Below are 20,227 nucleotides of genomic sequence, written 5' to 3'. Positions count from 1 at the left end.
CTCTCTCTTCTGGTTCCCACGGCTGGGACCCGGAAGACAGATGCGAGGTGGAACCGGAAGTCACTTTCTCTGCAGCGCCTGTCACGTACCGCAAACAACGCGGACGTGACACAACTACTCCTAATTGACATCCTTTCTCACAAAATATAATTAGAGATCTATGCAAGCCGCACGAAGATTACGGCAGAGAGAGCCCGTACTACCGAAGCCTCCTTACCACGGATCTTGCCGGAGTTGTTGCTGTCCCTGCAGATTTGCGCCAGCTCTTCTCCTGCCTGATGACAGGTACAGAGTTCAAACTCTGGGAGGGAGCTTTCTGCCAGCTGCTATGGGATGCTTTACCACATCTCCACTCTAATGGAGCAACAGCTACTGATGAACAGGGCAATGTTTTAACATTAGATTTGCTCTGTGGTGAAGGTCATTTCAATTCTCCTAACATCCAGGCTTCCTTGATTCCATCAGCAGTCCTTTCTATTGTAAAGGATTTAGTGTGCAAGGCTTTCTTTTCCCTACAACCCCATGGACCCCTTCCACCTTATACAGCAATCAAAAAGGGACCATCAGATTCTTTTGTAGACTTTGTTGAAAAGCTCACAAGAGCTATTGAGATTCAAGTAAAGCATGAAGGTGCGTGCGATCAAATTTTAGAAGAGATTGCATTTATTAATGCCAATGACATTTGTCGCCAAGCCATTTTAAGTCTTTCCTTAGATCCGCTGCGTACCCTTCAATCAATGCTACAGGTCTGCCAAATAAAAGTCCCTTTTTTTGCTCGCGGGACTCCCACTCGACCAACTCCACCACCGGTTCCCTCGAGAGCTGTACGTATAGCCGACACTTCTACACCAGGTCCCACTTCTCGAAAGCCTCCAGCACGCCGACCATCTTTTCATGGCAACGTCCAAAGAAGTGCTACTTCTGCAATGAGGAAGGCCATTGGGCTGCTGACTGTACGTAGCGACATCAGGACCAAGGGAATCAACGGACACCATTGGGAATGCCACAACCTTCCCACAAAAATCAAAAAAACTAAAGGGGGAGCGCGGGTCCACCCAGTGTGATGACCCCAATCGGGTGGACCAGTCAGGGGACAAAGAGGGGGGTCAACCGACTGGACACAATTCACTGGACTGGACACAAACATCACCTGAACATGACATGGCACAACCCATTCTAACTACCTCTTCTTTTTATACACCTTTCAGGCTACATGGATGACATTCTCGTTTGCGCGCCGACTGATGATGCACTTTCACGAGCGCTTGACCTTGTAACCGAGTCATTAGTTGCTGCAGGGTTCAAGTTGCAACAAGACAAGATCCAAAGGATGCCACCCTGGAAGTGCCTGGGCCTGGAGATCGGCAGGAGGACCATTGTTCCTCAAAAATGGGAAATCAAAACAAAAGTCTGGACCTTGGCGGATGTCCATCATCTCTGCGGTGCCTTGAATTGGGTAAGGCCCTGGCTAGGTCAGACCACCAAAGATCTAGCCCCTCTTTTCAATTTATTGAAAGGGGGAGAGGAGCTGAGTTATCCTAGGGTACTTACCCCAGAGGCAGAGACAGCATTGGAGAAAGTGCAACAAGCGATGTCATCAAGGCAGGCACACAGATACAAGCCAGAGCTACCTTTTCAATTCATCATTTTAGGTAAGCTACCGCATTTACATGGAATCATATTTCAATGGGACTCTTCAGCTAAAACATCCACACACAACACCAGAGGCCAAAGCAGGGGGGATCCACTACTTGTTATAGAGTGGGTCTTTCTCAGCCACCATCAGCCCAAAAGAATGACACAGCCACAAGAGCTCATGGCTGAGCTCATCCATAAAGCAAGAACACGGATGAAGGATTTGGCCGGATGTGATTTTGAATGCATTCACATGCCAATTGGATTGTCAACGGGCCAAATGACCAAACCAATGTTGGAACACCTGCTTCAGGAGAATGAAGCACTTCAATTTGCTCTAGACTCCTTTGCGGGCCAAATTTCAATTCATCGGCCCACAAATTATTCAATCAGGATGTAGCATTTTCATTGGCTTTAAAAAGTCTCTGGAGCAGGAAACCGGTGGATGCTGTGACAGTTTTTACAGACGCATCCAGATCTTCTCAGATCAGACAAATCTGTCATGATTTGGGAAGATCCAAAGTGTTACATCCCCCTGGGGAAATGGTTTCTTCTCCCTCAGGGACCCCTGGAACTCCTGTCATGTAGTCTGACCCTTCCTTCCCCTTCTGACCCCATTGGCTGTGTGCCAGCTAGCCCCTCCCTCAGAGACCCTAAGATAAAGGGTCCCCTGTCCCCCGGGAGCTCTCTCTCCCGGGACATCAACCTGGAATAAAGGACTTGCAGCTAAAAGGGTAAGAGAGCCTCTTTTGAATCCTTGTCCTGTCTTTCTTGATATAATCCTGTTAGGCCTGAGAAGGGCTGAGCTAGCTGAGACCCTTGGAGGGATACAGGATTTTATCGGTTGGCCCCCAAAGTGGATTTAGTTCTAGAAACCCATGCGGAGCTGGAGACCTTTCATAGTCTTGAAAGCTCTTTGGGAAGTTCAACTACCCTAGGCACTTTGGCCACATTTTGTGGCTATAGGTGGGTAGGGATAAGCTCGTAGCTTGTGGTTGCCCAGTCACGAGTGAGCTAAAGACAGGACCTTCAGTTGCTTCTGACTCAGCATATGATACCACGGACCAGGTAAAGTCCTCCGTTTGATCGGTACCGCAAACTGGGAGGGCGGAATTTTACCTTTGCTAGTAGCAGCGGGTGGGTTTTAGGACCCTGCTGCGGCGATTTTTTTTCCTTTTTTTTTTTCTTTCGTTTCTGATTGCCGCAGCCCGCGGGCCCGTGGGGCGGCTCCGCACAAGGAGCCCTGCTTTTCGGGGAAACCCCGGCCCGGGCACGTATCCCATCGGCCAAGCAAGGCGGCGGGGACCCCCCCGGTGCCACCGGGGCTGGAGAAACGGCGCGGACGCGTGACCGCAGCCCCGGAGTTTTCCCCGCCTGTTCTCTCTGGTTATAGGAGACACAGGAGTTACATACAGCTGACTTTAGCAGCTGGAGGCTGGATTTTGAGCTAATAGCTTTCAATAATATCGAATCATGGGCATGCAGCTATCAGCTCCTCAAAAGAGTATATTAAAACAACTCCAGGACCTTTTAATTAACGTTAAAATTTCCAAACGGCTGCAAAAACGTTTTGTTCGCTGGTTAGAACATGAATTTACTGAAGCTGAATTACTGCAGATAGATACTGTTTCATTTTGGGATTACGTGGGTACGGTAATCACAGATAAAGTCCAAAATAATGATCACGCCGCTTCTGTATTTATCCCAATATTTTTGCAAGCTCGTAACCATCTGTTAGAGTTAAACAAACCCAGCCAGGAGCAAAAACTTACCCCATGTAATCCCCCCTCTGATCCACCTTTATACCCGGGTTTACCTTTGTCCCGGGATCCTTTTAACAAAGCCAGTTTCTCTCCTCAGGATCACGGCGGGGGGGCAGGGGCGGCCCGGGACTTCTGCGAGGCGGCAGGGTCCCTTAGGGACCCCCTCCACGTGGCTGATAACAATGGCGGCTGCCATGTGCCCCGACCCTCCCCCCACGACCCCTTCCCCTCCCAACCCCCTCCCTCTGCCCCCGCCCCCATCCCATACCCCTGTGCCAACCCCTGCTGGCCTCCGGCAGCCCCACCCCACCCCTCCTCCCCATGCCTCCCTCCCGGCTGCTGCGGTGGCTCAGGGGGGGCCGGCTCCTCCTCCTGCCTCCCCGGCAGCAGGGAGAGGGCCGCCCCCCCCACCCTGCACGGCCACAGCGGGGGGTATGATTGCCACACGGCGGGGGGAGGGGGACAGCCTGGGCTGCCCAGCCAGCACGGACAGAGCACGCTTTTCCTTCCCCACCCACAAGGGACTGATAACACTGTAACCCCGGTATCCCCAGACACGGGGGGTCCGGCAGCAGCTTCCAGACCCTTGGCAAATGCAGATGAACCCATTTTCTCTGTAGCTCCAGTAGCATATGTAGGCAAAAGGCAGGGTTCTCGGCAATACCAGCCACTCTCCTACCAGGACAAGAAAGAACTATGTAAAGTACAACGTGAGTTTGGCAGGGACACCCCCATCTTTAAAGGGATGTTTAGAGCCACATTTGATTCTAATGAAATGGTCCCTAATGATATTAAGGACTTATTCAGGTGTCTGTTATCTCCCTCAGAGTATGATCTGTGGGACAATATGTGGAAAAGAGCTTTAAGAACACTTTTACAGGAGATTCAGCAAAACCCTAATATGGCTAAAGACACTGAGAATAATGATATTACATTTGAACATCTGTGTGGTGAGGGTGCATGGGCTTGCCCTGAAAAACAAACCCGAGTATTATCCAAACAAATTTTACTTAGGATTAGCAATGTTGCAGAGAAAATGTTTTATCAGCTACCATCAAGGGAAGGGAAAGGAAGTTATGTCAATGTTAAACAATTTCCTACGGAGAATTTCTTACAGTTTGTTGATCGTCTGAGGACACAGGTGGAACACCAAATACCAGATCCCGTGGTGCAGGCAGAGCTGATCAAAGAGATGGCTCAAAGAAATGCTAATGAGACCTGTCGTAGAATTATCCTCACTTTACCCTTGGACCCACCACCTACTCTGTCCCAGATGATAGAAGCTTGTTCCAGACGGGCAGAATTGTTCTGCACAACTGAAAGACACCCTGGAACAACACACCCACAGCATACAGCCCCTGCTGGACCACACCCCAGCAGGCAGCAGATGCCACCAGACCAGCTGCAGCGCATCATCTGCCTCCGCTGCAAGAAACCAGGACACTTCGCCAGATCCTGCCCTCAGACCCAGAAGCAGAAGAAATCCAACAAACAAAAAAACTGAATTCACAGCGCGTGCCCGCGGTTGATACTACAACGCGCAAAGATATAAATGTAGCGGGACTCACATTGGCAAAAGCTTCTCTCTTAAAGAAAAAGGGGGGGGAGGGCAGGTCACGGGGTGTGGGGGTGCAGAAAAATGTAAATGTTAAATGCTCAACTAACAAGGTTTGGCAGCCACTTGGCCGTTTTAGACTTGTAACTACCAAAGGTTTCCATTTCAGATCTACTGAGTGGATGGTTATAACAGTTGACCTGTCTAACATCTCACAGGACCTGACGGTTTACCACGTGGGATTGGACAGTGAGTATTTTGTTATTGGGGACACGGCACACACACCCTTGGAAATTGAGATAGCTCCCATGACCATAAAGGGAAAAATAATAGGCCTCATGTTGTTGGCTCGTTGTTTGCACCCACCCTTTTATCTGATAGCGGGGCAGATTCTTGCCCAAGCCATTCCGGTTCCAGCAGAGATCACAGCAGACGGTAAATCACCAGAGGTCTACTGGACAGAGGTGGTGGGGGAACCTAAACCCTCTATGATGTGCAACATTACTTGTGGATCAGAGCGCCTCCAAGTGGCGGGAGTACTCGACACCGGAGCTCAGGTCACCGTATTGCCACAAAGCATGTGGCCTTCAAATTGGGAATTAGAGCCGGTGGCAGGCAAACTTCAGGGCATAGGAGGAATCTCAATGGCAAGGATTTCGAAAAACGTGGTGCAAATTGAGGGACCTGATGGAAAGGTGGCGAATGTCCGTCCTTTCGTAGCAGATTATAACGCCCCACTGTGGGGGAGGGACACCATGTCTCAGTGGGGAGTCCGATTGGTCATTCCTAAAACACCCCAGGATTTTTGCAAGTAGCCACTGTGGAGCGCCCTACCCAGAAGTTAAAGTGGTTAGAAAACAACCCCAGATGGGTAGCACAGTGGCCTTTGAGTAAAGAAAAGCTCAAGGCGCTGGAAAAACTCGTGGAAGAGCAATTGGCTCAGGGACACATTGTGGAGACAACTAGCCCCTGGAATTTCCCGATCTTTGTGATAAAGAAACCGGGAAAGGATAAGTGGAGGTTGCTCCATGATCTAAGAGAAATTAACAAAATAGTAGAAGACATGGGACCCCTCCAACCAGGGATGCCCACTCCAACAATGCTCCCCCGAGATTGGAAATTGGCTGTCTTAGACATCAAGGACTGTTTTTTCCAAATTCCATTGCACCCTGAAGATGCCCCTAGGTTTGCCTTCTCAGTTCCCACTGTCAATAGACAGGCCCCAATGAAGCGTTATCACTGGAGGGTCCTTCCCCAGGGTCTCAAATCGAGTCCTTTTATATGCCAACAATATGTAGCCTCATTACTGTCTCCAATACGCGCACAGAGGAAAGAAGCCATCATCCTTCACTACATGGATGATGTGCTAGTGTGTGGCCCCAATGACTCTATACTCCAACACACGCTTGACCTAGTGGTTAAAGTTTTAACCTCTGCTGGATTTCAATTACAGGAGGACAAGGTTCAAAGGATGCCACCTTGGAAATACCTGGGCTTGCAAATCAGTGCAAGGACTGTTGTTCCACAGAGCTTAGAAATTGGTTGCAATCCAAAAACTCTAGCAGATCTCCACTCCCTGTGTGGGTCCTTGAATTGGGTAAGACCCTGGCTAGGCCTCACAAATCAAGATCTAGAACCCCTCTTCAATTTATTGAAGGGGGAGAAGGAGCTGACGTCTCCCAGGGAGCTGACCCCAGAGGCGAAGACAGCAATCGAAAAGGTACAAAAAGCCTTGTCAGAGAGACAGGCTCACCGGTGTGAGCCAAAGGTGCCTTTCCAGTTTATTGTTCTAGGAAAACTGCCACACCTGCATGGCTTGATCTTTCAGTGGATCGAGGAAGAGAGAGATTCACTGTTGATAATAGAGTGGGTTTTCCTCTCCCACCAAAGATCCAAGACCATCACAGAGCCACAGGAGCTGATAGCACAGCTGATTCGGAAGGCCAGGGTAAGATTGTGTGAATTGGCAGGTTGTGACTTTGCATGCATTCACCTCCCGGTCAGACTTTCAGAGGAGGGAAAGAACTCTCCTGAGAGATTGACCAAAGAGATGTTTGAGCATTTGCTGCAGAGCAATGCCAGTCTCCAATTATCTCTGGACAGCTACAGAGGACAAATATCAGTCCATGCCCCGTCCCACAAGTTGTTCAATGAGGAATTCCACCTTATTCCTCATGAGAAAAGGAGTCGGAGACCACTCAAAGCTCTCACAGTCTTCACAGACGCATCGGGTACTTCAAACAAGTCCGTCGTGACTTGGAGGAACCCACGGACTCAGCATTGGGAAGCTGATGTTGAGTTTGTGGAGGGATCCCCCCAAGTGGCTGAACTGGCCGCAGTGGTAAGAGCTTTTGAGAAGTTCTCAGAACCAATCAATTTGGTGACTGACTCTGCATATGTGGCGGGAGTAGTGTCCAGAGCGGAGCAGGCTGTGCTCAAAGAAATAGAGAATGAACATCTCTTCAGGTTGCTTTCAAAGCTAATCTATTTGGTTTCTCATCGACAGCACCCGTTTTACGTGATGCATGTGAGGTCACACACTGATTTGCCAGGTGAGATCGCAGAGGGGAATCGCCAGGCAGACTCCCTTGCTGCACCAGTTGAAAAGGCACATCTCCCTGATGTCTTCCAGCAGGCAAAACTGAGTCACCAACATTACCATCAAAATGTGCCAGCCCTGATCCGACAATTCCAACTAACACGGAGCCAGGCTCGAGCCATTGTAGGTACCTGTCCGAACTGCCAGCTCCAGGTCATGCCATCAATGGGCATGGGGGTGAACCCCAGGGGCCTGGGCAGCTGTGAGGTATGGCAAACAGACATCACACACATTCCTAGTTTTGGTCGCCTCAAATATGTTCATGTGAGCATTGACACATATTCAGGTGCAGTGTATGCCTCTGCACACGCAGGAGAAAAGTCCATACATGCCAAGCAGCACCTAGTGCAAGCCTTTGCAGTGTTGGGAATTCCAAAAACAATCAAAACTGATAACGGCCCAGGGTATGTGTCCAAGGAGTTCCTAGAATTTGTCCAGCAGTGGGGAGTGGAGCATAAAACTGGCATCCCTCACTCCCCCACAGGTCAAGCTGTGATCGAGCGTGCACACCAAACGCTCAAACAGGTTCTGGCTAGGCAGAACTGCTCGGCTTCGTGGATGACACCACAGCAGAAGCTCTGCAAAGCCATGTTCACCATCAATTTTCTAAACTGTTCATTTGAAAACATGAGTCCACCTGTGGTACGTCATTTTAACAGTGGTGATCAGTTTAAATTGTCTCAGCGTCCACCGGTTTTGATTAGGGATCCTGAAACTTGGGAAACCAGAGGTCCCTATGAGCTTGTGACCTGGGGTCGTGGCTATGCATGTGTGGCTACTCCCTCAGGCCCTCGGTGGATTCCCCAGAAGTGGGTGAAACCTTTTGTCCCCAAAAATCCAGCTCCAGCAGAAGGGGACGAGAAGCAAGTGACTGATGCTTCGAAGAGAAGACGCCGCCGGATGGAAGAGAAAGATCCTCCTTAGAGGTGGATTCCTTCTGGCAGAAACAGGAACTTTTAACATGTTTTAAAAATGTTTATTTTTCCCTTCCAGAGAAAACCTACCTCCCACTCAACCCTATGATGAACCCCATCCAAGTTGTCATCCTGCTAATGCTGAACAGTCTGGCAGCTGCATGGATCATCCCTCAGCCACGTCAGAACGTCTGGGTAACCCTGGCACAGACACTTCAGCAAGAAAACATATGTTTGTCCACTGCAGCAGCTAAGAATCCTATGTCTACCTGTCTGGTAGGAATTCCTTTGCAGGCTGGAGAATTTCCAGCAGGCTTGGACAAATACAGGTCCAACGAAATTCCAGAGGCACACACTCCACAACCACACCAAGATCAGCAAAAGCAAGGTGTGTTCACCATGAACCCCTTAGCGGAATGGGTGCAGGGTTTGCCCAGGGTAGCTCATGAACCCCAGGAGTTAGAACTATTGGGTTCCTCCCCTGCCACATACTGCATCCATTTCTCTGTCATCCCAAAACCCTCTAGCACTGACGAGTACCACCTTATAAGGCAGTTCCGGGGAGAATTTACTGCAAAGAGGTGGTGTCATAATATAAGCCACATTGCATCAGACAACCCATCCCACTCCAAACCCAGAAGCCTCCCTAGAGGATTGTTCTTGGTTTGTGGGGATCGGGCATGGGCAGGAATTCCATCCCGGCTTTTCGGAGGGCCATGTACCATAGGGCGATTGTCCGTGTTGACACCCAACCAAACTTTAATTCGTGAATGGACACACAAAAACAAATCGGCTGACAAAATTCAAAAAAGGAGTGCTGACAATTTGGACCCAAATTGTAATTCAGACATTTTTCATTGGGCAAAGTCAAAAAGAGTTGCTGTATCCCTGTTTCTTCCGTGGGTAGCAGCAGCCAAAGCTCTAGGTGAATTGGGCCAACTAGAGTGCTGGGTGGTCAAGCAGGCTAATTTAACATCTATCGCCATCAGCTCCCTCCTAGAAGACGAGGAGATTACCAGACAGGCCACGATCCAGAACCGTGCCGCTATCGATTATCTCTTGCTATTACATGGACATGAATGCCAGGAATTTGAAGGACTCTGTTGCATGAATTTGTCCTCAAAGGCTCCAAACATCCATGCTGCCCTCCGAAGCATGAACAACATGATTGGACAAGTGAAGCAAGAATCAGAAGATTGGATCAAGGAACTGTTCAAGGGCTGGGGACTCACTGGGTGGTGGACTTCTGTAGTCAAAACAATTTTGTTACTTTTTGTTATCCTTTTCCTTGTAACCATAGCATTCGGAATCCTACGCTGTTTGATTTTCAAGGCTATTAATGGCCTCATATCTTCTACCTCAGAAGTCAACCATATAGAGTTGGCAAACCTAAAGCGGACCGGTCTCCCTACCAACCATAAGTGGTGGGAAACCCACACTCCGTGTTAAACAGAATGTGAGAACTTCTCTCTGTATCTTTTTAAACAAAAAAAGGAGGAGATGTTACATCCCCCTGGGGAAATGGTTTCTTCTCCCTCAGGGACCCCTGGAACTCCTGTCATGTAGTCTGACCCTTCCTTCCCCTTCTGACCCCATTGGCTGTGTGCCAGCTAGCCCCTCCCTCAGAGACCCTAAGATAAAGGGTCCCCTGTCCCCCGGGAGCTCTCTCTCCCGGGACATCAACCTGGAATAAAGGACTTGCAGCTAAAAGGGTAAGAGAGCCTCTTTTGAATCCTTGTCCTGTCTTTCTTGATATAATCCTGTTAGGCCTGAGAAGGGCTGAGCTAGCTGAGACCCTTGGAGGGATACAGGATTGTGTCACCAAAGACTCGGCAGAATGGGACAGACATTAAGATAGTTGAGGGTTCACCTCAAATAGCCGAGTTGGCCGCAGTCATCAGGGCTTTCGAGAGGTTCCCTGGACCATTCAATCTTGTTACCGACTCCGCGTATGTTGCGGGGGTGGTGTCTAGAGCTGATCAGGCAATATTACAAGAGGTGTCCAACACAGCTCTTTACGAGCCGCTCTCGAAGCTTGTAAAGCTTGTGTCCCATCGGGAGCACCCCTTCTATGTGATGCATACAAGATCACATACTGATTTGCCTGGGTTCATTGCTGAGGGAAACAGGAGAGCTGATGCCCTCGCTGCCCCTGTGGCAATGGCCCTTTTGCCTGACGTTTTTGAGCAGGCCAAGCTCAGCCATCAGCTATTCCACCAAAATGCGCCTGGCCTGGTCAGACGTTTTCACATCACTCGTCAACAGGCTAAGGCCATTGTCGGCTCGTGTCCCTCATGCCAGTCCCACACTGTGCCTACCTTGCATGCCAGAGTCAACCCTCGTGGGTTGGAGAGCTGCAAATTCTGGCAGACTGATATAACACACATTCCAACTTTTGGGAGACAGAAGTATGTACATGTCTCCGTTGACACTTTCTCTGGTGTGGTTTACGCCTCTGCGCACGCAGGGGAGAAAGCACGAGACGCCATCAATCACCTGGTCCAGGCGTTCTCATTCATGGGCATCCCCAAAGGCATTAAGACGGACAATGGCCCAGCATACGAATCCAGCGAGTTTGCCACTTTTCTGCAGCAATGGGGAGTGGAGCACAAGACTGGCATCCCCCACTCCCTCACAGGCCAAGCAATTGTGGAGAGGACCCACCAGGAAATCAAATGGGTCCTTGCCCAACAACAGCCAGTTTTGAAGATCGAACCGCTGTCGGTCAGGCTGGCCAGGGCACTTTATGTGATCAATTTTTTAAATTGTTCATATGAGGTGTTTAACCCCCCAGTCGCATGCCACTTTGGTGCCAGCGCAGAAGTGGACTTCAAATCAAAACTACCAGTTCTGGTAAGATCCCCGGAGACTGGAAAGGTGGAGGGCCCGTCTCATCGGATAACATGGGGGTGTGGGTACGCTTGCGTCCTCACGTCCACCGGGTGTAAATGGGTGCCTGCAAAATGGGTTAAGCCATTTGTTAAAAAGAAGAGGGAGAGGGATGACAGTGTGCCTCAGGTGGCGTCAGCAGCTTTTCAGCACTGAAGATGGGTGTCCAGTCAGTCTGCCCTGCCCACACTTTGGGAATGGGAACACCCCTCACCCTTGTCATATTTTAAAATTGAAAGCTGATTTTCCCTTGTTTTCAAGTCTTGTTTTATAGTTCAAAGGACTCGGCCTGATCTGGAACAACATTCAGAGCCTTCTGTTACCGACTCTTTTCCTTGCCGATCTCCTGGCATTCCATCTAGCTTGGATTGTCCCTCAACCCAAGGCAAATGTGTGGGCCACCCTGGCGAGATCTTTGGGACAGGACCACATTTGCCTGAATCAAACATCGGCCTCAGACCTGCTGTCAACATGCCTCGTGGGGATCCTGTTCTGTGTGGAAAAGATGCCCAGAGCCCTGCTGGATAATGCAGGACAGATAAGTCGGTCCTCAGTCCCCGACGGTAGCCATTCACTGATTACTGGAAGCAGGGTACCAGACATCAACCCTCTGGTGGGCTGGTGCAAATTTGTGTCCAAGTTGGACTTTCTCGTGGGCAGTCCCCCCGAGATTGAACTTCTTGGTTCTTCAAAGGTGCAGGTTTGCGTCCAGTTCACCAACATCTCAAATTCATGGGAAAGAGCAAATTCTGTCAAGCAAGCCAACAAGCTGTATAGTTCCAATTCTTGGTGTGACAGAATTGCTCAAGTGATGCGGCCTGGCGGTGTCCTCCGAAGGCCACTGACCACCTCTGGTCAGCCGCTGCAGGTCTTTGGGGTGCCGCGTCCGAACTAAGCTTAAAATTTTCCCAAAAAAGGGAATCTCTAACTTGGATGAAAAACTCCCGCTCCAATGGGGTAAGCAATGAACGGCTAGTTTGATTCCCCATCCTCCTTTCAGCTGCCCTACCAGCAAGGAAATGTAGAACTGAAACAAGAAGACCCAATATACTTCACACTCACTGTCTTTCTTCGCCCGCTGGCGGTGGTCAAAGAAAACTTGCTGGGGGGTGGCCGCCCGAGCCGATCGGCTGTCGTCTGGTGTCGTTGACAGGTCCCGGTCGGCACCTCTCAGGTACCTTCTGCTAAAAGGCAGAAGGGTTCCTTCGAGGAAGTGGCTCTCCCAAGGTTGCTTCTTGACCCAGTGGCCGAAGCCGACTGGACACGACTCACCGCGGGGTGACCGAGGTCAGCCCCACGTTGGGCACCACTTGACGCGGCCTGGCGGTGTCCTCCGAAGGCCACTGACCACCTCTGGTCAGCCGCTGCAGGTCTTCGGGGTGCCGCGTCCTTCCGTGGCGAGTCGTCCTTAAAAGGACGCTCCTTGCCTCAGAGGCACAGGCACTCCCCAGTGATTCAGCTCACTTGTGAAGCACGGTTGCCGGGGCAACTGAGCTTGGACGCCAGCAGTGCCCTCTGAGGGGGAGCAGGTAGAACTGCTCAGACGGGCAGATCTTCTTCTTCCTCAGGCGGCGCAGAAAGGAGAGGCAAGAGTCAGATGGATTCTCCAGGGCCTTCTTTATGCTGGAACCGACGACCTCCGAAGAACCCCAAGGGCTCTAAGTGCCCTGCTTATATAGGGACTAAAGGGGGCAGGGCCAGCCACTCAGGCCAATCAGAACAAGGATTGAGAACTTGGCCAATCAGGGGAAGGATCCAAAAGTGCACCAATCAGGGTGCGGGATGACAGGGAAATGTAACTTGGACCAATAGGGAAGAAGCAATTAACATAGGGGCAAGGAATCATGGGTTTTGCTCTGGGGAGGTTGCCCTAACAAACTTGAACATGAACAAGGGAGACTCCCCAAAGGGGAACACTGTTGGCTCACAGCACACTTTTCCTCCAAGGGAGAGTGCTACACTCCTGGAGGGCCTCTTGGGCTCCCACAACTCCCCCTTTTTTATTACAAGAACATTGGCAACTGCTTTCTTAAAACCCTTAACTAAACAGGAGAACAGAACTATCACAACAACAACAACCCAAAGTAACTGGTTCAACAATGCAGCAACCCAGCCCTTTAGACCAAAATGTCCAAATAAATTCTGGAACCACTCAGGGTCCTTTTCAGTTTTCAAGTCTTTGATGTCCTCTTTCAGCAGCTTGATAGTCTTAGAAATTGATTTGCTGTGACTTGAAAGGTTAAAGCAGCACAGTCCATCAAATTCCTCGTAGCCATGTCCATGAATTAAAAGCAGATAGTCTATAACTGCTCTGTTCTGCAGGGTCACATGCCTGATGATCTCTTCATCCTTCAGGAGGTCACTCAACGCTTGAGATGTCCTGTTGGCCTGCTTACTCAGCCAGCACCCCAAATGATGTATTTCTCCTAAACTTTTCGTGGCTGCCACTCATGGTAGAAAAATTGAAACCACAATTCTTTTACTTTTGGGCCAATCAAAAAGGGTGGCATCACAATTCTCATCAAATGGAGTGTACGATCTTTTTTGGTGGGTCAATTTGTTATTTTTCTTCCACTCTTGTAAAAGTGTGACATTTGGGGTGAGCGTAGTAAGCCTGCCAAAAGTACAAGGACCTTCTCGAATGCGGGAAGGGATACCTGCCCACGCCCTGTCTCCACAGATCAAGAACACACCCTTGGGAAGAGCCCTGGGAGAGAGGAAGCCAGAGGTGTCAAATGGGATTTTAGCTGTAAAATTGCACCAGGAGGCCGAATTGTAAATTTTGTTGAGGGGATTTACATTAATTTTATACCTAGAGGCCGTTCTCTGAAAATAAAAGTTAAAACAATAACTGGCTTTGGCTGATCTGAGAAGATCAAGCTCTTGGGGCTCCAAATCTCTATTTGGTCTTTCATGATTGAAATCTGGTGCAGCTTTGGGCATCAGATTGGTCCACCTTTCCCAGGCTTCCCGGGCTGGTCCTTTCACTGCAGTGGGTGGGGCAGGCCACCTCCCTGCAAAGGGATGTGATGGCATCAATTCCATGATGTTAAAAGGAATCCCCACCAGGCACGACGACAAGGGGCTGGTGACAGAGCCCATTGACAAGCAGAGATTGTCTTGCTGCAATGTCTTTGCAAGCGTCACCCAGACGTTCTCAGGTGGCTGTCTGACTTGCCAAGCTTTGATTCCAATGAGCATGCAGAACATGAGGAACACTTGTATCATTGTGCTGCTGCTGTTGAGTTTCATTCTGTGTGATCTCGTTGGGTCTCCTGTTTAACAACATGAAACATAGATTAGAACCTTCAACCATTTAGAAACTCTGACATAACTTTAACTGGGGGAAACTGGGATAGGAAAGTGGGTTTAGAAACACAGGGCTTGGGGAAGTGGTCATTAGGAGTTCAACTTAAACTTTACTATCTCTCCAGGGAGGGGCGTTATCGGAACCTTCCCCTTGGTCCCCTTCTTCCCCTCCCAGTTGAAAAACTGAAAAAACTGCATTAATGGCACGTTTGCAATGGTATAAATAAACAATATAAATAAGAAAAGGTAAAGAAACTCCAACAACAATAACTAAAAAGAAATAGGGAGAAATAAAACTTTGAACTGCAGGACTGTTTGTTGTGACTTCTTCACCGCTGCGCTGTCCGCAACTGGTTGTTGGAAGGTTGGAGGTGGTTCTCTTCACTGGCGGACAAGGAGAGGTGCTTCTTAGTGGTGGATCAGTGCCTTTGCACTTCTCCTGCAGTACTTGAATAGAGTTTTTCCATGGCACAGAAAGCAGGTTAAAATTGCAAAACTCAAAGTGTTACTCATCTTGTTTGATTTGTGCTTCAATCACCTATGTAATGCCTGCATTAATGCACTTTTCCACTCTCACAAATTTCACTAACTGGCTTTGTGATCTGTGGTGGTGATTCAGATCATGCTGTTGGAGAGCAAATCACAGCATCTTCTGGACGGTAGCATCTGTCTCATGGCGAGTCACCATTATAATTCTGCTTTGCACCATATTTGCCCAGATGATTACCATGAGTGCAAGCTCCACTCTTATCTTTGCAGGGGTTTGGAAGAAGGCTCTGCATTGAGAATCACAAGTTAAAAACTTAACAGTCTACGTAACCAACATTAAACACAAACAATTAACTTTAGGAGACAGGGAACGTAAGGTTCAGGGGGAAAGAGAAGAGGATAAGGGGAAAAAAAATGGGGGTAAAAGGAAAGTCTTTTTCTTTGTTTCTTTTACTGTTGTGTCTTAGCCGGTTCTGTCTGCCTTGGTTAACAATATGGTAACTGGGCGATGCCTCACTTCTTCTTGTTCTGCCTTTTTCTTTCTTCTTTTCCATGTGACATTTTCCTGGGTTTCTTCAAGTCCTGTGCTTTGCTCAGAACATACCTGATTAGTCTCCATAGGTTCTAGATATGGTTTTATATTTTTTGCAGGAACCCATTTGGGACCTGTGGGCATGGACACGCACGCATACCCTCTTCCCCAGGTGACTAGTTGATGGGGGCCAGTAATCTGATGGGTCTCAGGGTCCTTTACCAGCACAGGCGGCTTTTCTTCGAGCTTAGCTCGGGCTGAATTGGAGAAGTGCCTTACGACAGGGGGGTTTGGCTCAGTAGCAGAACAATTTAGGAAGTTAATAACATAAAGAGCCTTACAGAGCCTCTCAATGGGAGGAAGTGTCTTAGTACCTCCCTGTTGCTGGTGAAGAACTCTTTTGATGTTTTCATGTTTTCTTTCAACGATCAACTGGCCTGTGGGAGAGTACGGGATCCCAGTCGTGTGCATGATGCCCCAATCCTGAAAAAAGGTTTCTAATTGTTTGGAAACGTATGCAGGTCCATTGTCCGTTTTTATTTTTTGAGGAACACCCAATGTGGCAAAGGCCATCATAAAATGTCTTTTAACAAATCGCGCACTTTCGCCCACATGTGCGGAGGCGAAAACTGCTCCTGAGAAAGTGTCCACTGACACATGCACGTACTTGAGTCTACCAAATGATGGAATATGTGTAACATCGGTTTGCCAAAGTTCGTTGCTGTTCAGTCCTCGAGGATTAATTCCTCTGTCAAGGAAGGGCAATTGGTACGACTGGCACTGCGGACACGTTCCGACTATAGCCTTAGCTTGCTCCTTGGTTAAATTAAACATTTTCATTAGAGCTGGAGCATTTTGGTGATAAAATTGATTTGACAGTTTGGCTTGTTGAAACGTGTCCGGCAAGGTGGGGGTCTGTGCTGCCATAGCCAATGCGTCTGCTCTCTTGTTGCCCTCCTCGATGGCTCCTGGGAGGTCAGTGTGTGATCTAACATGCATGACATGGTAAGGTTGCTTCCTGTGGGAGATAAGATATATCAGTTTAGAATGCAAATCAAAAAGATTTTTATTTGACACCTCTTTCAGAAACGCATGCTCTGCCCTCATAGCTACTCCAGCAACATAGGCCGAATCTGTGACTAAATTAAAAGGTTGATTTTTGAATTTCTCGAAGGCTCTGACGACGGCCGCTAGTTCTGTAATTTGTGGAGAACCCTCCACAACTCGGACGTCAGACTCCCACTTCTGCGTCTTGGGGTCTTTCCAAGTCATGACTGACTTGTGAGAAGATCCTGAGCTGTCTGTGAAGACTGTCACAGCTTCGAGAGGGGTTCTACTTTGGATAAATTTTGGAACTAAATGAAGCTCTGCTTTGTACAATTTGTGGCCAGGATAGTGAATTGAGATTTTTCCTGGATAGCTGTCCAGGGCGAACTGGAGGTTGTCATTGTTTTGGAGCAAGAACTCTAGCTCCTCAGTCGTGGCCAATGGCATGTAGATGCATGCAAAATCACACCCTGCAAGAGAGCAGAGGCGAGCCCTCCCTTTACGAACGACTGCCGCCACGATGTCCTGTGGCATTGTGACTGTCTTTGTAGGTCTTGCATGTAAGAAAATCCACTCAAGAATTAAAAGTGGGTCTTTCAACTGTGGGTCCCACTGAAAAATCAATCCGCTGCAGTGAGGGGCCCTACCTAGCACAGCGAGTAGAAAAGGTAATGATGGCTCATACCTGTGCGCCTGTCTGGCTGAAAGGGCGTCTTGCACAGCTGCAATCGTTTGTTTGGCTTCAGGTGTCAGGCTTCTCGGCGAGTTGAGGTTGCTGTCTCCTCGCAGCAGGTTGAACAAGGGCGCAAGGTCCTCGGAGGAGATGCTGAGAAGAGGCCGAACCCAACTGATGGATCCACACAGTTGTTGCAGCTCGTGAAGTATTCTCGGGTTGTTCTTGATGACAAGGGGCTGGGGCGCTATGGTCTGCTCCCTCACTCGGAGGCCAAGGTAGTTCCATGGGCTGGTCAGCTGGATCTTGTCTTGTTGGATCTCAAAGCCTGCATCCTCAACTGCAGAGATTGTGGTCTTTAACAGCATGTCTAAAGTCACAGAGTCTTTTGCTCAGAGAAGTAGATCATCCATGTAATGGAGTAGCACACAGTTTCTCCTCACCCCAGTCCCACTCCCTCTGCCCCGAGAAGGGGGAAAACGAAAGGAGAGTGAGTGAGGACCCCCGGGAGGGACTGACAGGGTGGGTTCTCAGTCCAAAAACTCACAGGAAGGTCCTTGAGAAGAGGGGAGCAATTTGATTGCTCAGGAGGGTGATTAGAAAGGAGAATCATTGGGTAGGTTCAATTTTCCTTAGAAAAAAAAGGTAGTTGGCAATTTAGAAAGTGAATAGACAGTGAGAGAAAGCGGCCAGAAAGAGGTAGTCAGGAGGGAAACTGAAGAGAGAAATAGGCGTGGAGCAAGTCGTAGGTTAAGGCAGTGTCACAGAGTAAGTGTTAAGGGAGGAAATTGAACCACGAAACGAGAGGGGGAAAACCAAGGGGATTTCTTGGTTTGAGGCCGCCAAAATGGGTCAGAGGAAGAGCAGGTCCTTCGACCCAGGGGTTGCGAATTCTGGGGGTAATTCGCGAGAACCCGGTATGCCTGAGAACCGAGGGGGAGGTTCTCAGAAGGGGGAGCATTCCCCAGGACAGTCCACTGGGGAGGATGTTACAAATTTGGGATGTGTGGGAATCCCAAAAAGGAAAAAGTAAGCAGAAAATGATTCATTATTGTATGTTTGAATGGACAAAAGAAATGATCCAAAAGGATAATTTGTATTGGCCACTTTTTGGATCATTTGAAGATTGGATTTGCCAGGCTTTAAATATATATGTAAATTTAAAGGATCCTTCTAATCAGGAAGAATCTCCAGTAAAGTGGTTAGAGAAATTAAAAAAGAATTTGCAGTTGTATTCAGGCATAGGAATATGTAGGAATATAGGAATGTAGGAAACCTGAAACCTGAAACTGTGGTTGGGCAGGTCCTATTGAAACTACAATATATAGCTAAATCATGGGGAGACATCAGGAAGGAGCTGGAAAAACTAGAAAATTGGCAGGATAAGAGGCTTCAGGAATTAATGAAGGAAGTTCAAAAAATGTATGCAAAAAGAGACAAGAAAAAGCAGAAGGCAGAGGCAAGGATTTTGGAAACAGCAGTTAAGGAAACACAAGCAGCCTTAGATACAGAAAAACCAGTAGTAAAGAAAAGACAGCAGAGGAGGTCAGGCTCCATCTCTGGGGATACAAGACTCATATGTTTTTCTGACTATAAGGAGGGGCATTTACTGAATTTTTGCCCTACCTCCAGGGGTATAGGACCCACTTGTTATTATTGCCACAAAAAGGGAGAATTGCAGAAAGGCTGTAAAGAAGGGCAACAAAATGGGGAAAGTCAGGGGCTCTGTTTAATAAGGACCAGAATACCAGAAGAGCCCTTGATAAAATTAAAGATAGGTCCTCACAGTGAAGAAATTACATTTTTAGTGGACACCGGAGCTTCTAGGTCTATAATAAGAAAACTACCACCAGGATGTGAAATAAGTCGTGAACGTGTCCCAGTAATAGGGGTTACAAAAGAAGCTTTTTCCGTTCCTGTAATTAAAAATGTACAAATTGAATCTGACAAAAAATTTGGAGTGAATGATCTATTACTAATACCTGAGGCTGATAATAATTTATTGGGAAGAGATTTAATAGCCTTGGAAATCCAAATAAGGCCCTGTGAGGAAAGCAGAAATTCCAGAGGAGATGCCACCCCTCTCCTTGGCAGAATTGGCAGCCTTAAAGAAATTGGGATGCAGAAATGTCTTATTTGTCAAAGGGTGAAAAAGGGGGGGTGTTGAGGAGTCCTCCTTCTGGAGAGCGCAGGACAGCATACAAGCTGTTTGAAAAGTTTTAAGTTGATTTTATTGAGTTACTCAAAGTAAGTTGATGAAAATATTTATTGGTTATAATAGGTTAATTAATTCAGTGAATAAAGGCATTCCTTGTGTTTTGGGCTATAGGCCAAATGGTGGCCAAAATTTTGTTAGATTGAATATTAGAAACTTATCATATGTTACATGGAATGCCTTATTTTTAAAGTATGATAATTGTTTTGGTTCAGGACCAATTTGAGAGGAAACCTCTGAATAGGGTTCCTCTAGGAAGCAAATCCAAAAGGCCTCTCCCCCCCAGCCAGTCTGGGAAAAGAACTTCCTTGGAAGAAAGTGGAAAAAAAATCTATTTAACAACAAAATGCCAACAAGCATAAAGAATGAATAATATGAAAAAATAAAACCTCTCTCTGCTCCAAACAGAGATGGTAAACCTGAGAAAAAATCTTGCCATGGGTGGCTCAGTTTACTTAGTTTTTTATTGGTTCCAGTCTCTTTAGAGGTCCAGGCCCAGTGAGCCACAGGTGCCAGCCTTTGGTGCTTCTCTGAGGTTTTCAGTCCAGAGCAGATTTAGAGAGTCCCAAGAAAAAGGAAAAAAAAAAAAATCCAAGGCAATTCTCTG

General features: G+C 48.1%; 1 protein-coding gene across 1 annotated transcript; it reads left to right on the top strand.

Annotated features, from left to right (window-relative positions):
- The first annotated feature begins 3,764 nt into the window (after window positions 1-3,764).
- On the top strand, window positions 3,765-10,280 carry LOC134557739 (uncharacterized). The gene is made up of 2 exons (XM_063410961.1): window positions 3,765-5,202; window positions 8,546-10,280. Exons 1-2 carry the CDS (start codon window positions 5,136-5,138, stop codon window positions 9,913-9,915), a joined length of 1,437 nt encoding a protein of 478 aa, XP_063267031.1. The 5' UTR covers window positions 3,765-5,135; the 3' UTR covers window positions 9,916-10,280.
- Window positions 10,281-20,227: the final 9,947 nt, after the last annotated feature.

The sequence above is a fragment of the Prinia subflava genome, chromosome 13 (assembly GCF_021018805.1).
Source record: "Prinia subflava isolate CZ2003 ecotype Zambia chromosome 13, Cam_Psub_1.2, whole genome shotgun sequence".
Lineage (NCBI taxonomy): Eukaryota > Metazoa > Chordata > Aves > Passeriformes > Cisticolidae > Prinia > Prinia subflava.
This window is presented reverse-complemented; position numbering and strand designations above follow the sequence as displayed.